Below are 23,737 nucleotides of genomic sequence, written 5' to 3' on the forward strand. Positions count from 1 at the left end.
GCATGTCTGTAGGTCAGTTAGGATCACCACTTTATTTTAAGGATGTGAAATGTCAGAATAATAGTAGAGAGAATGATTTATTTCAGCTTTTATTTTCTTTCATATCACATTCCCAGTGGGTCAGAAGTTTACATACACTCAATTAGTATTGGTAGCATTGCCTTTAAATTGTTTAACCTGGGTCAAACGTTTCAGGTAGCCTTCCACCAGCTTCCCACAATAAGTTGGGTGAATTTTGGCCCCATTCCTCCTGACAGAGTGGCTGTGTAACTGAGTCAGGTTTGTAGGCCTCCTTGCTCGCACACGCTTTTCAGTTCTGCCACAAATTTTCTATGGATTGAGGTCAGGGTTTTGTGATGGCCACTCCAATACCTTGACTTTGTTGTCCTTAAGCCATATGCCACAACTTTGGCAGTATGCTTGGGGTCATTGTCCATAAATCTTTACGAGGGTTAAATGTCAGGAATTGTGAAAAACTGAGTTTAAATGTATTTGGCTAAGGTGTATGTAAACTTCCGACTTCAACTGTACACTATACAGGCAAATTGGGAATGGATGTAGACAGTAAGTTGTCATTAATCAGAACAACAGTTTTCAGCTGTGCTAACATAATTGCAAAAGGGTTTTCTAATGATCAATTAGCCTTTTAAAATGATAAACTTGGATTAGCTAACACAACGTGGCATTGGAACACAGGAATGATGGTTGCTGATAATGGGCCTCTGTACGCCTAAACTTTTGAACGGAAGTGTAGGTGGGCGTGGCTCTATAATACCAACAGATATATTGGAATTTAAGGTAATGGCATCAGGCACTTTGAGTAGCCTATTTTTTCAGACATCTTAAGCTCATGAAAATAACTGGATATTTTACAGACAAAAAGGTATTTTGAGTTCACACTAGCAGTGTGGTAGTTACGTAGATATGACTTGGTGATGTTGATGTGCCATGCTGTGCTGTTGATGTGCCATGCCGTGCTGTGTGACTCACCGTGCTGAAGTTAGGGAAGAGGCTGAGGGGGGACGATCCATTGAGCCTGAAGGGCAGGAAGTGCTTGAGGTCGAGGTGGGGGTGCAGGGGCCGTCCCGGAACAGGCAGGGAGGCCAGGAGGGGGTTGCCCTGGGCAGAGGTGCCTGGACGGAACAACAACACAACAGGGTTAGACAAACACTCAGAACAATCATGAGAGACGCTTTGATGTCTCTTTTTCTGTCTCTTCTCACTACCAGTGTGTTTGGTAGGTAAGGAGTGAGGTAAAGAAGTGAGGTAAGGAGTGAGGTAAGGTGGGAGGTGGGAGATAAGGTGTGAGGTAAGGTGTGAGGTAAAGTAGGAGAAAGGTGTGAGGTAAGGTATGAGAAAAGGTGTGAGGTAAGGTGGGAGGTAAAGTAGGAGAAAAGGTGTGAGGTAAGATATAGGGTAAGGTGGGAGGTAAGGTATGAGGTAAAGTAGGAGGAAAGGTGTGAGGTAAGGTATGAGGTAAGGTGGGAGGTAAGGTATGAGATAAGGTGTGAGGTAAGGTATGAGGTAAGGTATGAGGTAAGGTATGCGGTAAGGTGGGAGGTAAGGTATGAGGTAAGGTGGGAGGTAAAGTAGGAGAAAGGTGTGAGGTAAGGTATGAGGTAAGGTGGGAGGTAAGGTGGAGGGTGAAGGGAGGAACGTTGAGGTAAGTATGAGGTAAGGTGGGAGGTAAGGTATGAAGGTAAGGTGAGGAGGTAAGTAATGAGGGTAAGGTGGGTTAGGTAAGGTTGAGGTAAGGTGGGAGGTAAGGTATGAGGAAGGTTATGAGGTAAGGTTGAGGTAAGGTGGGAGGTAAAGGTTGAAGGTAAGTATGAGGTAAGGTATGAGGTAAGGTGGGAGGTAAGGTATGAGGTAAGGTATGAGGTAAGGTGGGAGGTAAGGTATGAGGTAAGGTATGAGTAAGGTGGGAGGTAAGGTGGGAGGTAAGGTGGGAGGTAAGGTTGAGGTAAGGTGGGAGGTAAGGTGGGAGGTAAGGTATGAGGTAAGTATGAGGTAAGGTGGGAGGTAAGGTATGAGGTAAGAGAGGTAAGGTGGAGGTAAGGTATGAGGTAAGGTGGGAGGTAAGGTATGAGGTAAGGTATGAGGTAAGGGGGAGGTAAGGTATGAGGTAAGGTATGAGGTAAGGTGGGAGGTAAGGTATGAGGTAAGGTGGGAGGTAAGGTGTAGAACTGACTGGCTTGTTTTGTTTTACAAATGAAGCAGCAAAACACACACCTTCACCAGACCCCCATCAGTCACACTTCACAGCTCAGAAACGAGCATGTGTGTGTGTGTGTTGTGTGTGTGTTGTGTGTGTGTGTGTGTGTGTGTGTGTGTGTGTTGTGTGTGTGTTGTGTGTGTGTGGGCTGGGCATGTGAGCAACACCCCTTCACGACCCCCCTACATCCTATCACCCCACTGCCAGAGCTAATCCTTCAAGGACATGCACCGGGTGCTCACGTATACACACGCACATATCATTTAATTACAGATGTTATTGGCTGTGAGAGGGGAGTGCCTGGCCTGCACCGTACGAGCTGGGAAGGTGATACCGGATATCAAATGGACCAGGGATGAAGAGATTTCTAATTTTCCAGCTGGCTGCGTTTCAGTGGGCCGGTGCTGCGCTGGGTACTTATCCCACCGCCAGGATCAATCATCAGTATCATCTCTGGGTCACCAGACCTGCCCTGAGCATGCGCAATGCAACACACCATTACAACACATACCATGGATATGATAGGAGGATGAAGAGATATCAGGACACAATAACACACACCTTTAGAAACAGAAGAGATTGACCTCGTAATAACACACACCTTTAGAAACAGAAGAGATTGACCTCGTAATAACACACACACCTTTAGAAACAAAGGAAATTGGTCCCAAAACAACTGTCACCTCTGAAAGAGAGGAGATTGTCTGGTACATTATGACCCATATCTAAGACATACCTATGCTAAGTCACAGCTGAGCTTGGTAAAGTATTAGATGCTACAACATGGGTGGTTCTAGGTGGTTGTTATACAGTACGTCATAGTATGGCTGGTGTGTTTACGGACATATTCAATAAATCCCTATCCCAGTCTGCTAGTCAAGGATCATATCACCTCCACCCCACCTGATAGCCTAGACCCACTCCAATTTGCTTACCGCCCCAATAGGTCCACAGACGATGCAATCGCCATCACACTGCACACTGCCCTATCCCATCTGGACAAGAGGAATACCTATGTAAGAATGCTGTTCATTGACTACAGCTCAGCATTCAACACCATAGTACCCTCCAAACTCATCATTAAGCTTGAGACCCTGGGTCTCGACACCGCCCTGTGCAACTGGGTCCTGGACTTCCTGACGGGTCGCCCCCCAGGTGGTGAAGGTAGGAAACATCATCTCCACTCCGCTGATCCTCAACACTGGGCCCCCACTGGGACGTTCTCAGCCCTCTCCTGTTCTCCCTGTTCACCCATGACTGCTTGCCCATGCACGCCTCCAACTCAATCATCACGTTTGCAGACGACACTACAGTGGTAGGCTTGATTACCAACAATGACGACACAGCCTATAGGGAGGAGGTGAGGCCCCTCGGAGTGTGGTGTCAGGAAAATAACCTCTCACTCAACGTCAACAAAACAAAGGAGATGATCGTGGACTTCAGGAAACAGCAGAGGGAGCACCCCCCTAATCCACATCGACAGGACAGTAGTGGAAAAGGTGGAAAGTTTTAAGTTCCTCGGCCTACACATCACGGACAAACTGAAATGGTCCACCCACACAGACAGCGTTGTGAAGAAGGCGCAACAGCGCCTCTTCAACCTCAGGAGGCTGAAGAAATTTGGTTTGTCACCTAAAACCCTCACAAACTTCTACAGATGTACAATCGAGAGCATCCTGTCTGGCTGTGTCACTGCCTGGTACAGTAACTGCACCGCCCTCAACCACAAGGCTCCCCAGAGGGGTGGTCTGGACAAAGCATCACCGGGGGCAAACTACCTGCCCTCCAGGAGACTTACTGCACCCGATGTCACAGGAAAGGCCAAAAAGATCATCAAGGACAGCAACCACCCGAGCCACTGCCTGTTCACCCTGCTATTATCCAGAAGGCGAGGTCAGTACAGGTGCATCAAAGCTGGGACCGAGAGACTGAAAAACAGCTTCCATCTCAAGGCCATCAGACTGTTAAACAGCCATCACTAACATAGAGCGGCTGCTGCCAACATACAGACTCAAATCACCGGACACTTTAATAAATTGATTTAATAATGGTATCACAAGTCACTTTAATTAATGGCACTCTAATAATGTTTACATATCCTACATTACAAATCTAATTTGTATATGCTGTATTTTATACCATCTATTGCATCTTGCCTATGCCGCACGGCCATCGCGCATCCATATATTTATATGTATATATTCTTTTTCCATCCCCAGACATTGTGTGTATAAGGTAGTCGTTGTGAATTTGTTAGATTACTTGTTAGATATTACTGCACTGTCGGACTAGAAGCACAAGCATTTCGCTACACTCGCATTAACATCTGCATGTGACCAATCAAATTTGATTTGATTTGAACAAACAACAGATCAAGAGATGAGACCTTATACATAGTACCACTGTCCTCACAAAGCCAAGGACCTGTAATATAATATAGCCATATAACACAATGAGTGAAGACTAGCTATTCAGTATACATTACACAAGACAGGTATGATGACATATGTATGTATGTATGTATGTATGTATGTATGTATGTATGTATGTATGTATGTATGTATGTATGGGGCATCTATGAAGGACGTGACAGAATAACAATGGGGAAGGCAGCAGTCCTGACAGCCGTCTGCCTCACGGTTTGATATCAGATTGACAACCAGACCCTCCCCCTCCTCCCCCTCTCTAGGATGAGTGTTGTGTCTGSGTCCCAAATGGCACCCTATTCCCTACATAGTTGCACTACTTTTGACCAGGGCCCACAGGGGAAAGGGTGCCAATTGAGACGCACCCTAGTTTTATAATTGGTCGGTGGAGCTGAGGAGTAAAGGGGCAACGCTGGAGCCCCAGGCATATGTTCACCGTGCTGGGTAGAGGCCTGGCTGTGTCTGCCCCCGGCTGGGTGCTGGGTGAGGACTGCCCACTGCTGTCTCTCTTCCGCCCACAGAGACGGCATGGAGGGCGGACATCAACTCCAGTCATGTGCTCCCCTGCCTTCCACTGCGAGATGTCACACACGTGCGCGCGCGAAGGGAGCAGGGTTAGCCTAGCTTGGAGGACAGTTATCAGCTGATAGTGCATCCCTCCCTCCTTCTCCCTCTGTGGCTCCCAATACAGTGTATTAAATCAGAGGCTGGTTGTTTGCCTGTTTGGATGATAAGACTAGCGCCGCGCTGAGGCACACGCATAGGAATCAAGGAATGTACAACAGCCAGCCACAGACAACGGAGTGGTTGCTCTCTGTGCACCGGAGACACGTGTGGTAGGTGAGTACCACATAAAACTCATACTAAAATACCTACGCCCATGCACCTCCAGGAAACAAATGACACACAGAGGGAATAAACATACACACACACCTGGATGCATGCACGCACACACACACATTCTCAAAGCCTATGGGAATGCACTAGGTGTACGCCACTGAAATCTATATTACGGTGTAAAAACAAACACGTCATACATACAACAGAAGGGAAGGAGTAAATAAAATGTGTGTGGGTTTGTTTGCGTGTGTGTGTTTGTGTGTGGACATGTGTTAGGGAGGAGGGGTAGGCTGATTCGGCCCTGAAGCCACAGCTAACCTCCTTCTATCACATTGCGTCATTCTCATTTAATGTGGTGTGTAATGAGTGTGTGTGTGTGTTGTCTGTCCAAAGACATGCCTGTGTGCAGGCTCTGATGTGTTTATGCATCAGTGGCTGTCCAGACAACAAGACTCCCGTGTTAAAACCGAATGTCAAGGCCAGTCTGTGGAAGAGGACTCTGCTTACAGTGCTGACTGTCTCTAGGACTTAATCCACAATCCTCTTCCTCCACTGACCATCACAACAACACATATCGTCTTAACACATGACTCAGTTACACAACATCTACCATCATCAGGCACAGCATGATGTTCATAAAAACATTATGTCATTACATTAAGAACACTATTTCCACATTGAGACTGTGGTTMATTTTTTATTGAAAAAAAAATGTTACCCCCCCCAATTTCGTGATATCCAATTGAGATCCAATTACGATCTTGTCTCATCGCTGCAACTTACCAACAGGCTCGGGAGAGGCGAAGGTCGAGTCATGCGTCCTCAGAAACATGACCCGCGAAACCGCGCTCCTTAACACCCTCCCAGCTGCACCAATGTGTTGGCGGAAACACCGTTCATCTGACGACCCAAGTCAGCCTGCAGGCGCCCGACCTGCCACAAGGAGTCGCTAGAGCGCGATGAGCCAAGTAAAGCCTCCTCGGCCAAACCTTCTCCTAACCCAGACGACACTGGGCCAATTGTACGCCGCTCTATGAGATTCCTAGATTCACAGCCAGTTGTGACACAGCCTGGGAATGAATTCGGTTCTGTAGTGACGTCTCAAGGACTGCGATAGAGTGCCTTAGACCACTGCGCCACTCGAGAGTCCTTAGACTGCGGTTTTTAATAGAAAAAATGTATGCATATACACCTACTCATTGCAGGGTTTTTCTTTATTTGTACTATTTTCTACATTGTAGAATAGTGAAGACATCAAAACTATGAAATAACACATGGAATAATGTAGTAACTAAAAAAGGGTTAAACAAATCAAAATATATTATACATTTGAGATTCTTCAAAGTAGCCACCCTTTGCCTCGATGACAGCTTTGCACACTCTTGGCATTCTCTCAACCAGCTTCACGAGGTAGTCACCTGGAATGCATTTCAATTAACAGGTGTGCCTTGTTAAAAGTTCATTTCTGGAATTGCTTTCCTTAATGCGTTTGAGCCAATCAATGTGTTGTGACAAGGTAGGGGTGGTATACAGAAGATAGCCCTATTTGGTAAAAGACCAAGTCCATATTATGGCAAGAACAGCTTAAATAAGAAAAGAGACATGACAGTCCATCAATTCTTTAAGACATGAAGGTCAGTCAATCCGGAACAAGTGCAGTCACAAAAACCATCAAGCACTATGATGAAAATGACTCATGAGGACCGCCACAGGAAAGGAAGACCCAGAGTTACCTCTGCTGCAGAGGATAAGTTCATTAGAGTTACCAGCCTCAGAAATTGCAGCCCAAATAAATGCTTCACAGAGTTCAAGTAAAAGACACATCTCAACATCAACTGTTTAGAGGAGACTGTGTGAATCAGGCCTTCATGGTCGAATTGCTGCAAAGAAACCACTACTAAAGGACACCAATAAAAGAAGAGACTTGCTTGGGCCAAGAAACACGAGCAATAGACATTAGTCCAGGGGAAATCTGTCCTTTGGTCTGATGAGTCGAAATTTGAGATTTTTGGTTCCAACCGTGTGTGTGGTTCCCACCGTGAAGCATGGAGGATAAGGTGTGATGGTGTGGGGGTGCTTTGCTGGTGAGACTGTCTGTGATATATTTAGAATTCAAGGCACACTTAACAAGAATGGCCACCACAGCATTCTGAGCATTCTGCTGTGATACGCCATCCCATCTGGTTTGCGCTTAGTGGGACTATCATTTGTTTTTCAACAGGACAACAGGACAATGACCCAATACACCTCCAAGATATGTAAGGTATATTTGACCAAGAAGGAGAGTGATGGAGTGCTGCATCAGATGACCTGGCCTCCACAATCACCCGACCTCAACACAATTGAGATGGTTTGGTGTCACACCCTAATCTGTATCACCTGTCCTTGTGATTGTCTCCACCCCCCTCCAGGTGTCGCCTGTCTGTTGCCAGTTCGTCTTGTTTGTCAAGTCAACCAGCGTTTTTGTTCTCAGCTCCTGCTTTTCCCAGTCTCTATTTTTCTCTTGCCCTCCTGGTTTTGACCCTTGCCTGTCCTGACTCTGAGCCCGCCTGCCTGACCACTCTGCCTGACCCTGCCTGCCAACCTATTACCTTGGCCCCACCTCTGGATTGTTGACCTCTGCCTACCCTGCCCCTGCCTGCCGTCCGGTACCGTTGCCCCACCTCCGGTTTACTGACCCCTGCCTGCCTTGACATGTCTATTGCCTGCCCCTGTTGGACTATTAAACCATTGTCAATTYGACGTGTCTGCATCTGGGTCTTACCTTGATACCTGATAGTAGGAACTGGCCATGACTGACCCAGCAGACCCAGACCAGCTGCGCGACGCCATCTCCACCCAGGGAGCCACCATCGGTAGGCACAAGGAATTGCTTCGTGGCCTTGTGGAGAGGTCCAAACGGTGGCTGAACGCCATCACCGGGCGTTGGACAGTTTGTTGGAGCAACTCCAAGGGTTGTCTGGGAGGCCGCCTACCATGGTGGTAACCCCACAGCTCCTCAGCAATTCAGCTGCTAGCAGCGCCGTCTCATCGGTCACTCCACCATCTCGAGAGCCCCGCTTACCTCCTCCGGAATGCTTCTTGCACAGTGTCTCAGAGGAGGTCAAGGACGAGCTTGCAGCCAGGGAGTTACCTCCGGAGCTCGATTTCCTCATCATTTTGACCATCCGTATCGATGGATTTAGATCACAAGCCCAGGGTTTCCACCTTGCCTCCGAGTCATCCCGGAAGCTCCCGACGGTCTTGTTGCCAAGAGAACCTGAGACTTCCCGACCTGCCCCGAGGGCTGTCGAAGATGACCGAGTCACCACTTCCTGAGCCTATGCCACTAGACAGAGCTGGGCTGTCGTCAGTGGAACGGCAATACAGGATCGACACGAAGAGTCTGTATTGCGGGACTCTTGGTCATTTTGTGTCCTCTTGTTCTTTAAAGAAACCAGGCTCACCGGTAGGAGCGGGTACTCTGGTGGGCCATATGGAGAACATTCCTGCTTCCCTTGCTCGAACCCCTTTCATGACCCATTTTGCTGTGGGGAGACCAATCCAAATCCCTCCGCTCAAGGGCACGTCGACAGCTTTTTCACCTAGGGGATTCAAACCAGTGACTTTTCGGTTACTGGTCCAACGCTCATAACCGCTATACTACCTATTCCCCATCTTTATTCTCCCACTACCCCTCAAACCTCCCTAACCCCTGTTGAGTGGTGGAGGATGTGGGGAAGGAAGGAGAGAGGAAAGGCTGCATGTCTATTTACAGCTCTTTGTAATTATCTGTGTTGGTTGGCACAGTGGGCTTGGTTCAGAACCAGCTGATTGGATCTCTAACAAACAGAGATGGACAAGGGGCTGCAGGACAACATAAAGAAGACAGCAGGCTCCTAAAGATGCGTCCGCCGGCTGTAGAGGACCTTCATGTGGTAGTGGTGATGTGGTGCAGAGCAGAGTGGGGGAGTGGACAGGGAGACAGAGACCTGAGGGTGGCAGGGTGGCATAATGCCCTATGGACATCACTACTGCTGCTGTGTCCTTCAGTAAGGTTGACAGGAAGCCCTAGAGCCACATAGGACATAAAGGACATAAAATGACTTCCTTTCTATTTCGGTAGTCTGAATGTTCAACATTAATGTCCTGTATTGTACTGTAAGAGAGGGAAGGCAAATTTATTCAGATCCTGAGCTGGATGTGTCTTCTGTTTATGGCTTTGTCACTGAGACTCGTCACTGTGGTGAAAGACATGGGCTCCAGACTGATTGCCAAACGCCCCAAGGACAATCACAGCCACATGAATATACCGCTGACACTAACTCAGGTTTAAAATGTTTCAGCGCTATTGACTGCTGAGCAATGTAATGTATTCTGTCAGATAAACTGTCATATCCAGCCGGGTAAACGGAACTCATGTAGGAATGTAGGCCCGGTGCTTGCCCATGGATTCCATTAAAGAGAGAAAACATGCTCCTTTAGTGAAGGGCCAGTATCACAATAAGAGCATGTGAGTGCGAGCCCAGTTCGTTTTATGCTAATAAGATAATACCATTTTTGTTTTATAACACCAAACATCCCCACCACTACCCCCGCCGTCTGTATGCGTGTTCTCTTGAGATGCTCCTCTTAAACAACCCCTGAATGCCTGACGGAGCTCTTCATCATAGCTTACCAAATGTGCACACTAAGGGACGACGAGTGACATGCACAGTCCCAGTCAGTCACAAGGCTGTTGCTCATACTAGGCTCTGTCCCCCCTGAGCCTCTAATAGGCAGCCATAGCCTGCCTCAGACCATGCACTGATAGGACAGGATGTGACATGGTAGGATCAGCCCAGAACTACAATTCCTAGGTTATAAATAGAACTGGTAGCCAACTCTTAGATTGCAACCATATACGTATAGGGCACTACTTGAGAAACGCAACGGACTCTAGTCAAAAGTGCACTAAATAGGGTGCCATTTTGGATGCAACCGTTAGAAGCCATAAAATACCTAAGATTAGGCCATGTACTGTATTGTATGTGAAAGTGGCTCTGAGCCCAGTGAGACAGTNCACACACACACACACACACACACACACACACACACACACACACACACACACACACCTCTATACTGTTCATTCTGGGCTGTCTCAATATGAGTCCCCAGGGAGCAAAACACATACAGGGAACCAGGAATGAGTCAACGGCACTAGTAAAACCACACGTCAGATGTGACAGATGGTAAGTGTGTGTGAACTTTGGGCTAGTACAAACTTCCAATGGCCATCTATCATGTGTCCATTACTGGGCAGCCCATCTTCACTGGGTAAATGACAGTGTTTCTCTCTCTCTCTCTCATCATTCAGATCCTGAGCTGGATGTGTGTTTTGTTTATGGCTTTGTCACTGAAACTAGTCACTGTGGTGAAAGACATGGGCTCTAGACTGATTGCCAAAAGCCCCAAGGGCAATCACAGCCACATGAATACACAGCTGACACTAACTCAGGTTTAAAATGTTTCAGCGCTATTGACTGCTGAGTAATGTCATGTATTCTGTCAGATAAACTGTCATATCCAGCTGGGTAAATGGAACTCGTGTAGGAATGTAGGCCCGATGCTTTGTCCATGGATTCCATTAAAGGGGCGGGAGGGTAGCCTAGTGGTTAGAGCGTTGGACTAGTAATCGAAAGGTTGCAAGTTCGAATCCACCGAGCTGACAAGGTACAAATCTGTTGTTCTGCCCCTGAACAAGGCAGTTAACCCACTGTTCCTAGGCCATCATTGAAAATAAAAATTTGTTCTTAACTGACTTGCCTAGTAAAAAAAAGGGAGAAAACATGCTCCTTTAGTGAAGGGCCAGTATTACAATAAGAGCATGTGAGTGCGAGCCTATTTCATGCTAATACAATTATTGTTTTATAACTCCAAACATCCCCACCACTACCCCCTCCGTCTGTGTGCGTGTTCTCTTGAGATGCTCCTCTTACACAACCCCTGAATGCCTGACGGAGCTCTTCATCATAGCTGACCAAATGTGCACACTAAGGGACGACGAGTGACATGCACAGTCCCAGTCAGTCACAAGGCTGTTGCTCATGCTAGGCTCTGTCCCCCCTGAGCCTCTAATAGGCAGCCGTAGCCTGCCTCAGACCATGCACTGATAGGACAGGATGTGACATGGTAGGATTCTAGTCAAAAGTGCACTAAGTAGGGAAGAGAGTGACATTTTGGATGCAACCGTTAGAAGCCATAAAATACCTAAGATTAGGCCATGTACTGTATTGTATGTGAAAGTGGCTCTGAGCCCAGTGAGACAGTTTGGAGATGTTCTCCTAGCTTATAGCCATAGGAGCGATTAAAATACTGAAAAGCCACCAGCGGTCATTCGCTCCGATTCCTCTGAAGGAGAGAAAGAGGGGAGAAAAGATGGACTGAGAGGGAAAGAAAGGGAGAGTCTTAACAGCCAATTAACTTCCGCTTGATCCCGAGGTTGTGTGAGGACTACCACGGGAGCCATTACTGCATGGACGGAGAACATTAAGCATAATCAGCTTTAATTAAAGACTCCCACTGACGCTCTCTCTATATCTCTCCATTTCTCCCCCTTTCTCTCTCTATCTCTCCATTTCTCTCCCTATCTCTCCATTTCTCCCTTTCACTGTCCATACTCTCCTTCAAGCCTAATGAAAACCTGAGTTTAAAATGTGATCTGAAGTTGATTAGATGGAACAGCGCATGGTCCATGGATAATGAAGGATATAATAGCTCAGTGTTCTGGCCAATTGATTCTCTTTTCCTGCATGAAATTAACAGAAGTATATTTGTTTCTTTTAACGATGCTGAGTTAATGATCTCACCCATAATATTCTATTACAGTGAAGTCAGACAGAGGAAGGCTGGTAGTTTGGTCTGTTTGTGTCTGATGCAGAAGAACACAAGGAGAGTATACATGGTGTGTAAACCCCCTGAATGACAGGCCATCTGAAATCCCTTTAGAGTCATAGAGAGTCAAAGAGAATCTCTCCATGCTGCTGTGCTGTCAGAGAGTATCGAACAGACCGTTCCCTCCCTCCCTCCTTTAAAGCTGTTTGGAATTTATTTTTCTCTTCTTTTTCTGGGTCACTTGTGTTGTGTTGGTAGCGCAGACAGCGTACGTATTATTAAGTGTATAACTGTGTATGTGTGTTATAACAGTGTATGACTATTTGTGTATTTTGTCTATGACTGTGTATGTGTGCATGTGTGTGTGTGCGCATGTGTGTGTGTGTGTGGGAGGGGTTTATGGCTTATGTGACAGCACTGCAGAGTTTATTTGTGCAGAACTGATCTCCCGTCCTCACCTCCCTCTCTGAAATGGCTGTTTAATCAAGTGTGTGATTGTCCGTTGTTAACAGAACTACGTTCTCTCACTACTTTGTTAAGTGACACTCCCTGTTTAGTGTCAAAGCTGGAAGAGACCCTGAAACACCACAAGATAGGCAACCGAAGTGCAGATAAATAGCACATTTCCTGTTCTTCAACAAGGAGAAACACATTTACACAACCACTTCCACCAACCAAACTAGGTTAGTGCACTKTCTCCAGGAAACCAGTGAGGTAATTGGTTGTTGAAAACTACTACCCCTGCTTCGTTCTGTCCTCCTTTCACCTTCTATCTCCTTCCCCTTCATCTCCAAACACTCTTTCTGCTGCTAGTGGGAGGTGACAGAAGCCTCCATGCGACCTGATTTAACACATGGCTAGGCACAGTTTGACCTGCCATTGGAAAATATGGTACACTCAGGAGGGAGGAAAACGCAACCTTCCCTGTTACAGGGTCTTTCAGAGGAAATGTTCAAAGTCAGATAGTCGTCCGTGTGAATATGAACTCCACTAACACTGTCCGTCTGCCTCTCAGGCTCCTTTTGATGCTTCCTAAAGGAATATGTTGAGGTGAGGGTGGGACTGGCACAGTAGGAGTGCCCTTCAATGAAGGAGAAGAATGTACAGTAGGATGCAACTAATGTTGGGCAAGGTGGGATTTTAAATTGTATAATTTTTTTATTTAACCTTTATTTAACTAGGCAAGTCAGTTAAGAACAAATTCTTATTTTACAATGACAGCCTACCCCAGCCAAACCCTCCCCTAACCCAGACAACGCTGGGCCAATTGTGCACCACCCTATGGGACTCCTGGTCACGGCCTGTTGTGATACAGCCCGGGATCGAACCAGGGTCTGTAGTGACGGCTCTAGCACTGAGATGCAGTGCCTTAGACCGCTGAGCCACTCGGAAGCCCAAGGAGTAGCTCCCTGACCGGGAATCGAACCCGGGCCGTGGCGGTGAGAGCGCCAAATCCTAACCATTGGGTTGTAAAAGTTGATACTCAACCAGCCCCTGCACCATGGGGTAACACTTTATTTGGATAGTTCATCTGTAGATGCTCTACAGCAGGGTTCCCCAAATTGCAGGCCGTAGGCCGAATTTGGCCCCCGGGTCATTTTTTTTGCCCCCCCAAGTTTTCAGATGAAAAAATGTAAGTATTTAGAATTTTTATTGTCAGACATAAAAGAATGTAAAAACATCATACAATCAGTTCCCAGTGACTACAATTTTGGAAATCTGTTCCAAAGTATTCTCACGCATAATAGAGAGATACTGTATATGTGATCTTATATAAAATGTAAGCAAGGTTTGAATGATCATATTTTAGTCAAATATTATATCTCTTGGGCTTCTTGCGGTCAATTTGCAGTCTACAAGTTATTTGTAATTAGATACCGGCCCTCTAATCATCCGCTCAAGAAAATAATCATCCCGCGGCTGAATCTAGGTGATGATCCCTGCTCTACAGACTATCTACACACTATCAGTAACATTTCAACTAACTATCTATTATCCCTAACCCTGGGCACTAACTCTAACCTTAATCGTTATCCTAACCCTAACAAGCAGTTGCTAATTTTGTTTGTATTTATTTTATTTAACCAGGCATGTCAGTTAAGAACAAAGTCTTATTTACAATGACGACCTACACCGGCCAAACCCAGACGACGCTGGGCCAATTGTGCGCCGCCCTATGGGACTCCCAATCACAGCCAGAACCAGGGTGTCTGTAGTGACGTCTCTAGCACTGAGATGCAGTGCCTTGGACCGCTGCGCCACTCGGGAGCAACAGATACACTACATTGTCAAAGGTATGTGGACACATGCTCGTCGAACATCTCACTAACATGGAGTTGGTCCCCCTTTGCTGCTATAACAGTCTCCACTCTTCTGGGAAGGCTTTCCACTAGATGTTGGAGCATTGCTGCGGGGACTTGCTTCCATTCAGCCACAACAACATTTGTGAGATCGGGTACTGCGATTAGGCCTGGCAGTGTTCCAATTCATCCCAAAGGTGTTTGATGGGGTTGAGGTCAGGGTTCTATGCAGGCCAGTCAAGTTCTTCCACAACGATCTCGACAAACCATTTCTGTATGGATCTCGCTTTGAGCAATGGGGGAATTGTCATGCTAAAACAGGAAAGGTCCTTCCCCAAACTGCTGCCACACAGTTGTAAGCACAGAATCGTGTAGAATGTCATTGTATGCTGTAGCGTTAAGATTTCCCTTCACTGGAACTAAGGGGCCTAGCCCGAACCATGAAAAACAGCCCCAGTCCATTATTCCTCCTCCACCAAACTTTACAGTTGTCACTATGCATTCGGGCAGGTAGCATTTTCCTGGCATCTGCCAAACCCAGATTCGTCCAGATGGTGAAGCGTGATTCATCACTCCAGAGAACGCGTTTCCGCTGCTCCAGAGTCCAACGGCAGCAAGCTTTACACTACTCCTTGGCATTGCGCATGATGATCTAAGGCTTGTGTGCGGCTGCTTGGGCCATTGAAATCCATTTCACGAAGCTCCCGAAAAAACAGTTATTGTGCTGATGTTGCTTCCAGAGGCAGTTTGGAACTAGGTTGGGAGTGTTGCAACCGAGGACAGGCGATTTTTACGCGCTATGCGCTTCAGCACTCGGCGATCCCGTTCTGTGAGCTTGTGTGGACTACCACTTCGCGGCTGAGCCGTTGTTGCTCCTAAACATTTCCAGTTCACAATAACAGCACTTACAGTTGACCGGGACAACTCTAGCAGGGCAGAAATTTGACAAACTGCCTTGTTGGAAAAGTGGCATCCTATCATGGTGCCACGCTGAAAGTCACTGAGCTCTTCGGTATGGGCCATTCTACTGCCAATGTTTGTCTATGGAGATTGCATGGCTGTGTGCTCGATTTTATACACCTGTGTAGTTTGTTGATAGTATGACCATCTGTAGAGTATCTATCCCAATAAAGTGTGACCCACCGTGGTCATGGTCGCCATAAGAAACCCCAAGAAAGACAGGATGAACAAAGCCTTAGTGTCACAGTGTTTAAAGACATACTTTATCCCCCAACACCAATTACTGTCAGCCTGTACAGACAGATTCCCATCTGTTGTGGCATGATGCTATGCTTTATAAATAGACATCACACTGTCTTCATCCCATTACAATCTTCCCTGTCTGAGAATCTGAGAAGCCCTGAGCAGAAGGGATGATAAGAGCAGAAGAGTGGAGAATCAGAGTAAAACAACGCCTCGGGCCGCTCAGCATTACTCCATGTTTTAAGGTGCATAAGTAAATGAACCAAAGCCAATGAATAAAAGATGAAGCGAGACAGCAGTTTAAATAGGATCAATAACAGCCCCTGGCCTGAGACGCTACCACTCTGCCACGTTGGCGTTATCACACACAAACATCAGCTTCTGCTTGTGTTGCTGCTATTGACTAACCACAAGGTTATAGCTTAAATTCAATTACGAGGAGAAACGCAGGCAGGTCTCTTCAAACACGACCCAGAGATATAGTCAGTTCATGTTTCGCTAAGCCGTTGATTGAACATTTATTGATGGAAAATATCATTAACATGAATGAATAGCCTATATGAAGCATACCATGTAGGCCGTCATTGTAAATAAGAATTTGTTCTTAACTGACTTGCCTAGTTAAATAAAGGTTAAATAATATATATATTATTGCCTACAGTTAACTTCTTCGTTAAATGTGGCTATCAAGGCACAAGGCGAGACCCAGATGCAGACACAGGAGGCAGATGGTTGGAGTCTTTCAATGTTTATTAATCCAAAGGGGTAGGCAAGAGAATGGTCGTGGACAGGCAAAAATGTCAAAACCAGATCAGAGTCCAATAGGTACCGAAGGGCAGGCAGAATCAAGGTCAGGGCAGGCAGGATGATCAGGCAGGCAGAAAAGTGGTCCAGAGTCAGGCAGGGGTCAGAACCGGGAGGACTATAAAAAGAGAACAGAAAAGGAGTACGGGAAAAACACGCTAGTTGACTTGACTAAACATACAAGACGAACTGGCACAGAGAGACAGGAAACACAGGGATAAATACACTGGGGAAAATAAGCGACACCTGGAGGGGGTGGAGACAATCACAGGAACAGGTGAAACAGATCAGGGCGTGACAGCGGCTTTTACTTTGTAGAAATCCTCAGAATCCTCTTCATCATATATGCCAGATGTTCAGTGGTGTTTTATCGTTGTAGACTAGGCCTTCTCTCCCTATGTGTCTGTAACCTGTGAGCCTTGAGAATGTGAGTCCAGTATCACTCAACCATACTGAAACTCCCAAATGGGTTTTGTCTCTTTGGCTACGGGTCGGCGGCACTCCACGGCGAGAGAGAGCGGCGGCGCGGGGTTCGGCAGGGGTAACGGGTCCTCGTGGAGACGTCGTCTCTCCCTGGGAGCACCTGTAATGAGCTTTGTCAGGCGCAGCAAAGAGAGCAGCGCGCGCCCACCCCCAACCCGAACCTGAGGAGAGGAGAGAAGGCAGGCACGCGGCCCATCTGTCGAGCAGAGCCGATAAGCCTGGAGCCATCCAGAAACAAATTGCCCAGCTCCCCCCTGCACAGCTCCGTGAGGGGAGAGCAGAGCCCCAGCCACGGAGAGTAGACAGTTATGATTTCTAGCACTAAACCAGGAGAAGGAAAACTGGAGGAGGAGGACATATCAAATGCATTAATCTATGCAGAAGGGCGCCCACGGCTGGCTATAGCTCTGTAGAGGCAGCTGTACACGGAAATTCAGCGTATCGATAAACAGAAAAACAACCTCAGAAAAATACATGTTTTCTTTCCTTTTTTGAGGGCAAGAATTTTAAGTAAGTATGCCTGCAGTTTCTTATCTGCTCTCCTCCTTTTTGAGAGATAGTGACGGGCCCTAACTCCAGGCAGAAGCAGATGCCTATAGGTCTAAAATAGTGGTGCTTCTTAAAGGTACTACACATAGGATTTATTTGAAAAATTTGCATTTTAATTTCAGAAAATATCCATAGCTGGTGCTAATAGTGGAATGATAGTGTTTCACAGTATTACTTGCCTGCCAGTGTGATTGGCTGTGATATTCGCCTATTGATGTCTCAAGCAGGAGCAACATCTGTTGTCAAACTAGGAAACCTGTTCTGACTTGGTGGCTGGGTTATCTAGTCTGTCATTTCTTGGTTGCAAAAATTCTACACTATTCGCTAAATTTCAGTTTATGTGAGAAAACAAGCACTGAACAGTGTACGGAAATATTATACCATCTAAATCGCCGTTAAATATATTTTCAATAACAAAATATATTGTCTTTACAAGCTGTTAGAAGCTGGTATAATATTATGGACATTTTCTGAAATGACAATGCAAAAATTCTATCAAATCCTATGCGTAGCACCTTTAAAGGTCCTCTAAGTCAGAGGTAATCTGCATACACAACTTTAACATTCATAAAGGAAGTGGTTAGCGTATAGCTTATATCATCATTACCTAACCATCATTACCATCATACATTGCATACATTATTGGTGTGTCAAAACAAATTCAAAATACGTTTCACAGAGTCTACTACTTGATGATGGATTATGTTTAGCAGGAGCCCATCACACACATTTAATGGATAGGAATGATAAATGTGCTACTCATACAGATTGGCTACACTCCCAGACCCAGGGATTGGGAATCCCTGTAGGATTGACAGGAGCTCAGATTAGGTTCATTTCCTCAGCAAATTGAGTCATTTGTGGAAGTGGCATTAACTGCTTCGTGTTTTTTTTACATGAATACATTTCAGGCTGAGCGGCCGACCATCACTCTGCCGTCATGCCAACTGTGACATCTCATTATAGACTGATTAGCCACGGTGGGCCAGCCGAGGGTCCTCGATTGGAGGACGAGTAGGATTTGAGGTTGGTGAAAATAAGTACGAGCAAGAGGTTGCTTGCTAAATACAGTGGCTTGCGAAAGTATTCACTCCCCGTGGCATTTTTCTTATGTTGTTGCCTTACAACCTGGAATTTAAATAGATTTTTTTGGGGGTTGTATCATTTGATTTACACAACATGCCTACCACTTTGAAGATTTTTTATTGTGAAACAAACAAGAAATAAGAAAAAAAACTGAAAAGTTGAGCGTGCATAATTACTCACCCCCCCAAAGTCAATACTTTGTAGAGCCACCTTTTGCAGCAATTACAGCTGCAAGTCTCTTGGGGTATGTCTCTATAAGCTTGGCACATCTAGCCACTGGGATTGTTGCCCATTCTTCAAGGCAAAACTGCTCCAGCTCCTTCAAGTTGGATGGGTTTCGCTGGTGTACAGCAATCTTTAAGTCATACCACAGATTCTCAATTGGATTGAGGTCTGGGCTTTGACTAGGCCATTCCAAGACATTTAAATGTTCCTCTTAAACCACTCAAGTGTTGCTTTAGCAGTATGCGTCGGGTCATTGTCCTGCTGGAAGGTGAACCCCCGTCCCAGTCTCAAATCTCTGGAAGACTGAAATAAGTTTACCTCAAGAATTTCCCTGTATTTAGTGCCATCAATCATTCCTTCAATTCTGACAAGTTTCCCAGTCCCTGAAGATTAAAAACATCCCCACAGCATGATGCTGCCACCCCCATGCTTTGCTGTGGGGATAGTGTTCTCGGGGTGATGAGAGGTGTTTGGTTTGTGCCAGACATAGCGTTTTCCTTGATGAACAAAAAGCTCAATTTTAGTCTCATCTCACCAGAGTACCTTCTTCCATATGTTTGGGGAGTCTCCCACATGCCTTTTGGTGAACACCAAACGTGCTTGCTTATTCTTTTCTTTAAGCAATGGCTTTTTTCTGGCCACTCTTCCGTAAAGCCCAGCTCTGTGGAGTGTACGGCTTAAAGTGGTCCTATGGACAGATTCTCCAATGTCTCTTTGTTGCCTCTCTGATTAATGCCCTCCTTGCCTGGTCTGTGAGTGTTGGTGGGCGGCCCTCTCTTGGCAGGTTTGTTGTGGTGCCATATTCTTTCCATTTTTTAATAATGGATGTAATGGTGCTCCGTGGGATGTTTAAAGTTTGGGCAATTTTTTTATAACCCAACCCTGATCTGTACTTCTCCACAACTTTGTCCCTGACCTGTTTGGAGATCTCCTTGGACTTCATGCTGCCGCTTGCTTCGTGGTGCCCTTTGCTTAGTGGTGTTGCAGACTCTGGGGCCTTTCAGAACAGGTGTATATATACTGAGATCATGTGACAGGTCATGTGACACTTAGATTGCACACAGGTGGACTTTATTTAACAAATGATGTGACCTCTGAAGGTAATTGGTTGCACCAGATCTTATTTAGGGGCTTCATAGCAAAGGGGGTGAATACATATGCACGCACCCCTTTTCCGTATTAAATAGTTTWGAATTTTTTGAAACAAGTATTTTTTTTCATTTCACTTCACCAATTTGGACTAATGACCATTACATGAAATCCACATAAAAATCTATTTAAATTACAGGTTGTAATGCAACAAAAAGGAAAAATGCCAAGGGGGATGAATACTTTTGCAAGGCACTGTATATCTCTATGCTGATGAGAGAGAAGTGAGAGAGAGAGAGAGAGAAAGAGAGAAAGAAAGAGAGTATACGGTCACACACACACACTAATGGTGCGTGGGTCAGCTGTTTGTCCACCCGAAAACACCCGCAATTGCTAATAACCGCCCAACTATATGTAATCAAGTTTTTAAAAACATTTTGGGGCCTGATTTAGATATGTTTCTGCTTATAATTTCCAACATTTTGGTAGGATATTTGTTAGTCAACTTTTCTATAGTTGTAATGGGGTCCTGTGTGTAGCTGGTGTAGAGAGTCAGGCGCAGGACAGCAGAAATGAGTAATCAACGTACTTTACTCAAAATACAAAAATACAAGGCAAATACACAAGCCCACAAATAACGGACCGATTTACAAAGAACAATCACTCACAAACAAATATGGGGAACAGAGGGTTAAATAATAAACCGGTAATTGGGTGAGTGAAACCAGGTGTGTAAGACTAAGACAAAACAAATGTAAAATGAAAAGTGGATCGGCGGTGGCTAGAAGGCCGGTGACGTCGACCGCCGAACGCCGCCCGAACAAGGAAAGGGACCGACTTCGGCGGAAGTCGTGACAATAGTTAGATACATAAATCGATAGAATGAAAAAGTACTCTGTAAAGTTCTCTCTGTCATCTTCTTTCACAGAGCAAATACGTTTCGGGTCCGGGCAAAATGATTTTCTGTGCAAAATGTCCAAATGACATCAGCTTGACCGGTTGTAAGGAAATAGAAAGCTGTGAAAACGACATTCTGATACGATTTCAGTTCGGCTTGAATACCTATTTTATGTGGTTGAAATACTATCAGCTTTTATGATGCTGATCAAGACAGCACCTCGACAGATGGCATCTAACTGAGCATTCTCATTCTCTCAAGATGCTGAAAGAAAGAAATCATGTTTAGTAAAAATGTTGCCTTCATTTGGTGGGTCATTTAACTGCAAGAAATGCTTAATTCTGCAGGAGTTCATTTTAAAGGCTATGTGAGAGGTTATAGACAGAGTCCGTGTCCAGATAACCCATCTGAACAGTAGGCTACAATTCCCTTGACATTCCATACCCCTATTTGAAGTCCCGTCATGTGACGGTCGAATTTGTATTGCGCCTCACAATCATCACACACAACACAGCCGGCACTGCTATCGTCCTCTAACTACATCACACATAACACAACTGGCACTGCGATCATCCTCTAACTACATCACACATAACACAACTGGCACTGCCCGATCGTCCTCTAACTACATCACACATAACACAACTGGCACTGCGATCATCCTCTAACTACATCACACATAACACAACTGGCACTGCGATCGCCTCTAACTACATCACACATAACACAACTGGCACTGCGATCATCCTCTAACTACATCACACATAACACAACTGGCACTGCGATCATCCTCTAACTACATCACACATAACACAACTGCACTGCTATCGTCTCTAACTACATCACACATAACACAACTGGCACTGCTATCGTCCTCTAACTACATCACACATAACACAACTGGCACTGCGATCTCCTCTAACTACATCACACATAACACAAACTGCACTGCCGATCATCCTCTAACTACATCACACATAACACAACTGGCACTGCGATCATCCTCTAACTACATCACACATAACACAGCCGGCACTGCTATCATCCTCTTTTACCACTTCCCAAATATTTTCCAAACACTACTTTTCTGGCCCTCCCTTCTCTTTATTTTCGACTCTCCCTTTCGCAGTTGATTGAATTATACTCCAACATTGTCCTTTTTTGCCTCCTTGGATTGACGTTAGCTTTTTTTTGCCCGTTCCCAAAAGCATTTGGCGATTGATGTGTAGGCTATTAGGCGCTCGTACATTTAGACCCCTAGGCTAATGCACTAATGCATGATAGCATAAAATGATTAAAGAAAAACCTCAATGTAGCCTATAGATATCAATTGCACAGGAATGATACATTTATGGATTTTTTAAGATATTGTTTTCTCTTTATTCAAACTGCCCACCACCCACCCGTCCTACATCCACACAATATTTAATGACCCAAAACCTGTCCGCTCCGCGGATATAACCGTAGGGGCTGTGGCTTAAAAGTCAACCCATGAACTAACACACTCGCGCATTCACATTCACGCACATACACATTCACACACGCACAATACACACGCGCACACATGAACACACATACAAACACACACACACACAGACTTCAGACATCAAAGGAAATGAACAAGGAAATAATGACCAAGTCCAATCTCTGTGCCATTCTTTGCAAGTGATCTCAGAACACTAAGGAAACAAGCGGGAGAAAAGTACTTCAAAATTAATGAACAATTACACACATTGCCATAGCATTCTGCATGCGAGAAGAAAGCACATTCAAAGTGTTTTATTTAGATGGGTTATATGACCTTCTGGTAATGAATCACAGTAAATGGGACAGAAGCTAAGAAGCACAGATACCTATCTACTGTATAACTTACACTAGATAGGTATTTGTATAGCTTAAATGACATAGGAAACTAGGGAACACTGTTTGTTGCTGTCGTGGCTTCTGCTGTTTGTTCCAGAGAGGTTGCATCCTCCTGAAAGAACCCGAAGGCACAGATACCTTGCCTTTGTCATGCAATTACTCACTGATTATTAGTCTCCATGCCTATTTGCCTCTCTATTCTTCCTCTCTTCTTCAATCTCACCCCATTTCCAGGCTCTTTGTTTCCCCCCCTTTCCGTTTAACACTCAATTTGAATCCCTCTCTTAGGCGTACATCTACGGCCAATTATAAGTCTTAATGGAAATCTGTACTTGCTATAAAAAGGCAAAGCTTTGTTCTTGTTAAGTCCTAGCTGCGGGCTGAGTGGGGTTTTCTTCACTTTTTCAACTCTACATGAAGCTAGCAAGGCGAGGCAAGGCAGAGACACCGGGCATTGTTCTCTTCACGTAGGCTACTGTGGCCTTAGTGCTGCTCTGAAGGTTCCTTTAACTGGGCCCAATGTGGTACCAGGAGATGGAAGGAGGTTTACTGTATTCCTACAGACTTACTACAGTATAACCCTGGGAACAATCAACCAGCACAGTACTGTTGTGGAAAACTCCACATTCTGCCACCACAGTACTACATGTCCTACATATTTGGGAGGAGAGTTGATGATAACCTACTGACTTCTAAAATGACTTCTAAAATGTTCCAAAATCTAGACGTTTTGTCAATTAAAACTCCAGTTTGTTTGCCAAGCAATTCATTGCAGCAGTTGGATGGTTAGTTGACAGTTCATTTAATTAAAACATCAAAATGTCCACAGCTAAACCTCAGCCATCAGTGTCCAAACTGAAACCTGAAATAACTACATGTAAATAAATACCAGCCTCATCAA

At 45.4% G+C, this 23,737-nt stretch overlaps 1 protein-coding gene across 1 annotated transcript in view; it reads right to left on the reverse strand.

Moving 5' to 3' along the window:
• Nucleotides 1-23,737, reverse strand: part of LOC112068715 (zinc finger protein 385C-like) — a 92,587-nt gene that overhangs the window by 33,758 nt on the left and 35,092 nt on the right. The window contains exon 2 of the mRNA XM_070438283.1: nt 991-1,133. Within this exon, the coding sequence (XP_070294384.1) occupies nt 991-1,133 (143 nt within the window). The remainder of the gene's footprint in view (nt 1-990; nt 1,134-23,737) is intronic.

This window comes from Salvelinus sp. IW2-2015, unplaced genomic scaffold, assembly GCF_002910315.2.
Source record: "Salvelinus sp. IW2-2015 unplaced genomic scaffold, ASM291031v2 Un_scaffold659, whole genome shotgun sequence".
NCBI classification, from domain to species: Eukaryota; Metazoa; Chordata; class Actinopteri; order Salmoniformes; family Salmonidae; genus Salvelinus; species Salvelinus sp. IW2-2015.